This window comes from Kogia breviceps, chromosome 5, assembly GCF_026419965.1.
Source record: "Kogia breviceps isolate mKogBre1 chromosome 5, mKogBre1 haplotype 1, whole genome shotgun sequence".
In the NCBI taxonomy this organism is placed as follows: domain Eukaryota; kingdom Metazoa; phylum Chordata; class Mammalia; order Artiodactyla; family Physeteridae; genus Kogia; species Kogia breviceps.
This window is the reverse complement of record NC_081314.1, coordinates 66,615,947-66,625,536: the sequence shown is the minus strand read 5'-3', so window position 1 is coordinate 66,625,536 and position 9,590 is coordinate 66,615,947. Positions and strand designations below refer to the sequence as shown.

Sequence of the window (9,590 nt, the reverse complement as noted above, 5' to 3'; positions counted from 1 at the left end):
TTCCATGTCTCAGTAAGCAGCCCTTCCCTGATTGCTATGTATTTCCTCACTTGACAGAAAGCTCTGGAGGGCAGGGCCTGTCTTATTAATCCCACAGCACCTTACCCAGTTCTTGGCAGCAATTGGAAAGAAGAGACCATACAATCTCTTTACTCTAGAAGGTGCTGATTCTTTATTCTCATTTACAGAGTTCTCAGTCCCTGGAATCCTGTAAGTTCCTCTATCATACTATATATAGAATTTATCTATTCATGTCTGCTTCTCCCATCATTCTATAAACTTTGAGAACAGGACTGTCACATTCATTACTGTAATCCCAGGGGAAACATTCTGTCTGATCCACATTAAGGACGCCAGTGTTTGTCAAATAAATAAATGAATACATAAACGAATGAATCTCTCAGCTGTTAAGAACTACCATTCCTGATTAAGCACCACTGCCAAGTACGGGGCTTTGGTCTCTTTTTTCCCACTGATGCCAAGCACTGGGTAAGATGCTGTGGAATTAATCTAATAAAACAGGCCCTGCCCTCCAGAAGCTTTCTGTCAAGTGAGGAAATACATAGCAATCAGGGAAGGGCTGCTTGCTGAGACATTACATGTTTTTATATTCTAATTTAATCCTCACAACAAGCCTAAGTAGGAAGAGGGAAAACTGCAGCCCCAGAAAGTTTGAGCATCTTACCCAAAGACACACAAGCAGTAAATGTTAAAGCTGGCATTTGAATACAGCTCTGACTTCAAAGCCTATTTTCACATTATGTTGCCACCAAGCCTAGTCTAAGTGTAACAACTAGGACTTATCAGAAAACCAGGTTTAGTGGATCCCTCCACAGTGCTAATTTTATCATTAAGGCAATGATTCCCAAGGGATTTTTTCCCCACTTGCCATGTATGCTAGTCCTGTGAGAAGGAGATGCTAAGATGAGATCAAATGTGCAAGGATTTTAATAAAAACATGCAAGAAAATGCCCTGTGAGGAAAAACGTGAAGGGAGGGAGGGAGGAGGAGAGAGAGCGAGGCAGCTGGGAGAGCCATAAGACCCCAGAAGCAAGTGAAGGAGAAAGGGAAAGAAGGTTGGATAGAAGCATCTCACATTGCCATGTAGTCTAATGAAGGTTGGACAAAGCAGAAGGGGAGTCCTGGAGCCAAATCCACCATCAGAAGCAACATGTGTGCCTTAGTATCCCTGTTACAAGTCACTGGCTGAAAGCAGCTGGTAGGAGGTATGGGCTCAGCACAAATGCAAGATGGATTTCAAAGCCAGCAGCTGGGGTATCATTTGGTCAGATATGCTCCCTGTGGTTGGAGGCTAGTCAGGCCCATTTCCATAGCTGTCACACCATGCTAGAAAGCTTCTAGGAGTGTTGCTTTCTGTTTTGTTTCACCTCTTCTGTTTACTCACCTGCAGACACTGAATTCCTATAAAGCCTTACTATCTTTGGTATCATCCACCACATCTCAGTAGGAGTGTGTTAAGTAAGTAAATATGATCTTTTAAAAATTCTCTTTCCTCCTTTATCACACAACAGTTTTTCTCTAAATAAAAAGATATGAGTGGGCTTCCCTGGTGGCGCAGTGGTTGAGAGTCCGCCTGCCGATGCAGGGGACACGGGTTCGTGCCCCGGTCCGGGAAGATCCCACATGCCGCAGAGCGGCTGGGCCCGTGAGCCATGGCCGCTGAGCCTGCACGTCCGGAGCCTGCGCTCCGCAATGGGAGAGGCCACAACAGTGAGAGGCCCGCGTACCACAAAAAAAAAAAAAAAAAAAAAAAAAGATATGAGTATTCAAAGCCTTGACTCTTTGGACTGATTGGCACTTTCGTTGTACTACATATGTATTATTATGTTTATCAAACTATGACTCAAAAATCCTGTTTTAAGGTATATACAGGCTCTTGTATAAAAAACAGAATTGGTGGTTTTATTCACTAAAACATTAAGCACATCTGTGCTGAACATGCTATTCAAACATAAAAATGAACATGTGACTTATGAGTCTTAATTTATAAAGGTGACTGGGTGATAACATGGAGCAGTCAGTGCCATTGAAAGAAAAGTTTAGTATTACTTACAGTTCTCCTAGAAACAAGAGGCACAGTGTGTCACACAGGGCCACAGGGGAAGCACGTGTCAGGAGGCAGAAAGAAATGAGGGGGAAGCATAGGACAGAGCCTTTACTGGGGTTTCCATGGGTTAAGTCAGGGCATAGCAGGGTAAACAGTTTAGGGTTGGCTAGTTTGAATAATCCCAGCTGGTTTGGTGACACAAGGCGTGGTTCTTAGCAGTCTGGTACCTGGCCCTAGGGTGATTTAGGGCATGGGAAATGTTGGTTTGGTGTGTGAGAGTTAAAGGAGGCGGCTGGAGTTTTGGACAGGAGATTGGTTGGTTTATAAATGAAAGCTGGGCTCACTGACAAGCTGTTTACTGCTTCTAGGAATTAGCCAGTCCTGGGAGGAGCCGTCTCTCTCCAGCCAGCAAGGTCCCCCAAAGATGTCAAAACATCATATAAGAAATATAAAAGACCCCAACATAATTAGGAGGAAATCATGCCTTTTGATTTTCTCAGTCTCCATTAACAGTTAATGAATAGCAAGAGAGGCAGAAGGCAGGTTTAGCCCATTTTTCCACCTCATTCTGTTAAGAGTACAGGTTATTTTTTGAAGAGAAAATTTAAGTTATGAGAGGCTTCTATTCTCTACCCATTGCCCATGGTTTTCCAAATATAAGCTAACAAATGCTTTTAATTCTTTCAACTCCTTCCCTGACTTTGCATACTGCATTTTTGTCCTGAAGATAAATGTATAGAAAAAGAATCAACATTTATATTCTCCTCTTCTGTGCCAGAACTCTGTTCACTCTTCAACATACATCCCATTATCCAACAAGCCTGTAAAGTGAGTATTATGACTACTTTTCCTAGAATAGGGAAAGTATGGCTCAGAGAGGTTAAATGGCTTTATGGCAGAGCACAGGTTGGAATCAGATCCGATGAAGCCTATCCACTTTCCAGGTGTGGCTACAGAGGAATTAAGTGAAATGAAAACAGCTTTAACATTTATTATTTAAGACACACTCTAACTTGCCATTTTATTTTGATGGCACAATATAAAAACTAAGCATAACAAGCTAAGCATTGCTTGCGCTTCTATAACATCTCTTTTCAAGATTTTACTTTTGCTAATGTAAAATCAGACATTGCCTCTGCAGTAAACAATGTGCCCTCTTCGACACCTACAATAAAGTTTCTTAAGTTCTTTACTCTTGATATTACTATAAGGGTATTTTTGAGAGCCAAATCAAAAGAACACTACAGTGCAAATGTTATGGATCACTTTCATAATTAAAAATTTTTTTAAAAATTAAAAAAAATAAAATAAATTAAAATTAATAAAAAATTCTGAATAGTAACACGTGGTTCACATTAAAAAACTGATTATATGCATATTTATATATAATTACACACAATTCTATAGGAATATGCAGTGAAGTTGCCTTTTTACTTGTCCCTAAGCCACCATTTCCTCATACACACCAATGTTTTTAGTTTTTTGTTTAGCCTTCTAGTTACTTTGTGAACACACCAGTAAATACGTATATTAATTTGTAATTTCCCCCACTGCTTTTTCAAACAACCACTTGAATATATTTAAGGTAAGACAAAACAATGAGTTTTTGGTAAATAAAATTTAATACAGGGCTTCCCTGGTGGCGCAGTGGTTGAGAATCCGCCTGCCGATGCAGGGGTCACGGGTTCGTGCCCTGGTCCGGGAAGATCCCACATGCCGCGGAGCAACTAAGCCCGTGAGCCATGGCCGCTAGGCCTGCGCGTCCGGAGCCTGTGCTCTGCAACGGGAGAGGCCACAGCAGTGAGAGGCCCGCATACCACAAAAAAAAAAAAAAAAAAAAAAAAAAAAAAAAAAATTTAATACAACCATAGTCAAGTAATAATGGTTAAAAGACATTTTTTATTAGATACAACTTTTTAAAAATTAAAGACAACTATGCACAAAGTATATTTAAACAAGACATATAAGTATTAGTGTGCTGCAACTAAATTGAAAACAAAGAAATACAAAGCTTTTTTTTTTTTTTCCCCCCCACTGTGAAGACGCTGGAGCATCTGAAAGCAAAAGACACTTGGCTGCCACAGGTCTGTACAAGCTGTAAAGCACATTATGCTTTTGTTCAACTCTATAATTGTGTTGTCTTAGATAGCTCCAGAAACTCAACAAAATTTCAATTAAGAAACCATGGGGAGGGGTGTTGGGGAAAGAAAGACTAAGAACTTTTTCAGGAAAGATAAATGAAAGAGCCTGTAGAGGAAAAAACAAAACAAACAAAACAGTACACAAGAATGAAACAAAAATAAGTAGATTTACTTTTTTGACTTTAGATGCAGATATTGCAAATGATGTTTACAAGGGTTTAATTGACGTAAGATAGATGTTTTTCTTAATATCTTAAAAAGCACCTTGGCATCAAACAAAAAAGTCCCCCAATATAATAAAACTCCAAACACCCAACAACCTTTCTTAACATTTTCTTTCTGCCAAGCAACCACAAGGCTGGTGCTCATTAAAAAAATTCAAGAAGGGAAATTTACTCTATAGGAAACAAGAAACTTATCTAAGGTAAGCTTTATTTAGATTGAAAAAGAAGTTGAAAGAGCACTAGAGAACTTAAGGCACATAAACAAATTCTGATGCAGTTATTTTGAAAACATTAAAACAAATTCTTAAAAAAACAAATTCTTTTCTTTGGGACAATATATAAAATAAGTTATAACTACTGGTATTCAAAACATTTTTTAATGATGATCTTTAGCACTACAAAAATTTAATATCTAAGGCTATCACACAAATGTAAAACATTCATAAAAAACATTTTTAAAAAGTCTGAAGTATGTTGAAACTGTCTCTGGAATTATCAATTCACACTCCTGGCTCAAGCGGTTTCTGATGACTAGCATTAGATGTGACAGTAAGTATAGCTAGCTAGTCAAACCTACTGCCTTAAAGGCCAACCAAATTGCCCCATTCTGGTTTCTTGGTATGGTGAATTTATTTAACTAAAAGGAATAACGGGGTGAGGTGATGTAAACCTGGTTTTCAATATAATGCACAAGAAATTCTAAGAAAGGCCAAAATTATGTTGAGGTTAACTGGTGTCTTGAGTTTAGGAAAATAAAGGCAGTCCACAGGAAGCCTTTAAGAGACGTTATCTTATCACTTGGCACCACATAAACAGCAATCTCTTCTCTTTGAAAATACAGTCTGGAGTAGAAGATGTCTTTTCCACATATAAATCTCAAGAAACAAAAGGCACACACTGATAATTCAACCCTCTTTTTCATGTATGGGTTCTCACAGCATTTCTTTTAAAAAAATCTATTGCCATATCCAGACAACAGGAAAAAACAAAACAAAACACACCTGGTTTGTACACTGACAAAAGTAGTATAATTGAACCTCTGTATTTTCCTGAGTTTCATTTCAAAAAGGGTATGACAGTAGAGATACATAAACAATTCATATTCACTAAGAGAAAAATGTATCAGTCCACAAAACATTTTCATCTTTCTAAATATAAAAAAATGAATGTTAACCACCACGTGTGAAGCCCCTTTACCAAACTGAATTTACTCTAGAATCATAAACTGAAAGTTACTTAGATATGGCACTTTAAATACTCCAATTAGGCAAAAATGACGAGTTAATACCCTCCCTGAGTATTTACATCATTTTCTTGTTAACACCTGGTTTAAATGGAGTAAATATCTATATTTCAGTCATCTAGGGAAAAAAAAGGTTACTGAAGATACAATAGGCTACCATTTCATACCTGTGCAGTAAAGTCAGTGGGAAGATTAGAGTAGAAAAGGAAGAAGGCCTTTTGCTGTAAAAATTAGACCACTTTATAGCTCACTCACATATAGGAACACATGAAAAATGATTAAAGTTCATGGAGAAAAAACTGAACATTTCTGTTGACCCACAAAAAATACTTTTGAATTCCTTCCCCACTGAGGTATATCAATGGCTAGGTTTAGCAAACTTGTATCTCCCATCAATTTGTTTTCTGATCTTGTAAAACTGTACGCATTATACAGATTCTGACTGTATATGAGTCATCATACTAATATTCATCATGTACTTTCATATGTAACAAAGTATTCTAGAAATGCCCAAATTAAAAAAATATACTTCTGGAATTGAATTTAATAAGGTCAACTAATTTTTACTTTATGTGCCTTTTTCTGATCAGAAACTGATAAAATTCTTGATGTCTATATGTATGTGTGTAGATGAACATACCATCTATCTACATATATACACACATGTATTGAATATATACATACATACTAACCCAAAGGCTTATACGAGTATCACCCACCAAAAGAAAATCTGTCAACTATGTGATGACAATATGAATATAATCTGACACCATTTTGGTCGATAAATCCCTTTTGATATACTAATTATACCCTAAAATTCTTTATTACTTTATCAATGCTAACATCATTATTTATCAAAAATCAGTAAAGGAAGATGAATAATTAAAGAAAATTAAAGTATCAGTTGGGTAACTTTAAATTACTGTAATTTCATAGGATTCAAGCTAAGTTCTTGGTGGCCTACTTCATGTAGTTTTAAATTATGTAGAGAAAAAAATTAAACAATATTGGCATGAGGTCCATGTTTAAACAAATTCTGTTTTATAGGATTTCATTTCAAATTTACTACAACAGACACCTGAACATTAAAAATAAATGTATAACAAAATACAAGTAAATAGTTAATACTTTTATAATAGATGAAAGTACTAAAATACAGGTTATGGTGAGAAAGTCTTCTTTATGTGACGTGTCTATGGATGGGCATGATCTTACAAATACACATGAAAATAACAAGTATCATTTGTATAATTCTCAACATTTACAAAACACTTTTCTCATATACCACAAAGAATTTCTGAACTACATAGGTTCCATTATCTACAAAAGGTATGATGCAGAAGTAGAAGTTTACTCTAAAATTAGAACAAGTATCCCAATTGTATCTACTATTGTCTTTCAACTAAAATGGTAGAAAACTGGTTTCTGAATTGCTTTGATAATTATCACAAAAAGGTATACATCATTTCAAATTATGATCTGAAAAATAAAAATTCCTTAAAGATTTGTTAAGTTTTTTAGAGTTTTCCTCAGAATTCAGAATCCAGCTAGGCATTAAAAGTTGATGCTGTATAGGTTTATTTGAAATCTTTGCATCATTCTAAAATGAGAAAGAAAGAGTAGTTTATCAATGTCAGGTTTTTGATTACTACCTTGGTTTTAACAGAAATCTGGTGGCACTATAATCACATATTTGCATCATTTCTCCTATGGCAAGTATATAATTATGATGTGAGACAACAATAGTGCCTGGGGAAGTTGAAATACAGCAGGCTACCTGAACATCCCTAAAATGTTTTAAATTATATCTGTCCACCCAGGAATATCAATAATCACTTATGCTATAGTTCCTGCCATTCCATTTGCCTTAGAAAAAGTTTTACACTCTTCTCTGAAAACCAGTAAGCTTTATAAACTGGAGTTGAAACATCTAGACAAAGGCAATTTGATGTAGAGAAGCTTGAGAATATTGATCAATATTTTACACAATGGGTACCAAATGAAAGATTTATCTTAGAAGACTGCAACTACTGCTGTTAGTTTCTTCAAATAGCTCATTTTAAAAGAAATATGGACCCACTGAGACAGGTGGTCCCTGCTTTATCCTTTAAGGGCAGCTTAACATTAGAGACTCCCAGGATTTTTAGCTGTTCACAAGAAAGTAGGATAACCAGGAAGAGGTCCTCACCCAAAGCACCATAGTAATGAGGTCAAACCCTACTGGGCTAAGGAGAAAATATGTCCCTGTTTTTCACAAGGTAATATTGCAAAGTGGATTTCAACTCTTCTGCCATGTTCAAGAAAAGGCACATCCCTTAGAGGATTTAGAGATGATATATAAATACTTTTGAGAGCCACAGTGGGTCATTTTCCCTTCAATGGTCTTAGATGATTTTTTCTTAGGAACTAACATGTAATTTTCATCTCCTTTTTAGGGGCACTTGCTTTTTTATCTCCTCCCCCCAAAATACCTTTAATATAAGAAAATAATTCTAAGAATGAAGTCACAATAATTCAGTATTTTATGATACTCAGATCGTCGTCATTACATTTTTATCAATTACAGAAAAAAACCCCACAATAAAATTAATCAATTTGGATGTATTTTTTAGTGACAAAGATTTTTAAAACTGGTTTTTCCACCTTAGAATGATTCTAAGTATTCTAAGCATTATATGAGTCAAACTGAATGAAAACTTGCCATGCAATTTTATATATATGTGTGTGTGTGTATATATATATATACACACACACACATATATGTGACAAAATAAGGAATACACAGTCTTGCAGATAAACATACATAAATGAAGAGACCATTCACAAATTCCTAAAAGGTATGCAGGCAGACATTATTTCCTACTCCACATAGGTTTCTTACAAATACTCACAAAGGTACACTCTCAAAGCCCAAGCAAAGACCATTATTACCTTCAACAACAACAATTTTTCCCCCCCAATTACAGAAAAGGCTTTATTACAGTTAGAAAGATTGATATTTTGGGGAGAAAGTCACGACAATTCTTATTTTTACTTTTCTGTGCATATTGCAAAAAGGAGATATGTCAAGTTCCCACTCTGGAGTTTTTAAAACCTCTCATCTTGGATTGCTGTGGCTTCTTGGGTGAGGTATCCTGGTTTTAGAGCTTAAAGCATTTCTCATTGTATCTATGAATAGTCACACATCCATGATAGGACACTGGCCTGGGCATTGCAGCTACCCCTGTGATGATACTTGTTGCAGGATCATAACAGAGAATAGTGTCTGTGGCTTCTCCATTTTCCCGTCTTCCACCCAGGATATATATTTTACCATTACATACAGACATACCACAGTTTTCCTGTTCAATCAAATTAAAAAAAAAAAAGTTAACTGTTGACAGTAAGGGATTTGGTAGCAAACTGAAAAGTAAAATAAAACATGCTTCAACACAGTCAAAAAAGGAGACATGAAATAATAAGCTCCCTTTTGCCCAACTCCTGCTCTATGTGTGAATACTAGGTAAATTTGCATGGGTGAAGGGAGTGTTAAGATAGAATATATGTCACTAATTGGGGTCAAGATATGGGAGGTGAAGTGGGGGTGGTGGATTGAGAGAATGGTTTTAGTTAACTTAATGGTAGTTGAACAAAAACATCCTTGAAGAGTTGCTTCTCCTATTACAGGAAGGTCCTTTATTATAGAAAGTGGCTATTACATGATCAAGGGGTAGGAACATTATTCATTATATGGGATTACCCACAAGTTGAATGAATGAATGAGTTATAACCAAATTAAAGAAGCACTGTTATTAGGGGCCTTAGATGGGGCACAGAAACTCCCCAGATAACATTTTATAGTTAACTTTCCATGCAATAAGACTCTTAGCTAAATTTTACTCTTCTCTGTAAATAATACAATTACTATAGAAAAC

General features: G+C 36.1%; 1 protein-coding gene across 5 annotated transcripts in view; it reads right to left on the bottom strand.

Annotated features, from left to right (window-relative positions):
* Positions 1–3,947: 3,947 nt before the first annotated feature.
* KLHL24 (kelch like family member 24) overlaps positions 3,948–9,590 on the bottom strand; it is a 38,837-nt gene continuing 33,194 nt past the window's right edge. For all 5 annotated transcript variants that reach the window (XM_059064535.2, XM_067034109.1, XM_059064536.2 and 2 more), the window contains one exon: positions 3,948–9,017. In XM_059064535.2, the coding sequence (XP_058920518.1) occupies positions 8,817–9,017 (201 nt within the window). In that variant the 3' untranslated portion in view covers positions 3,948–8,816. The remainder of the gene's footprint in view (positions 9,018–9,590) is intronic.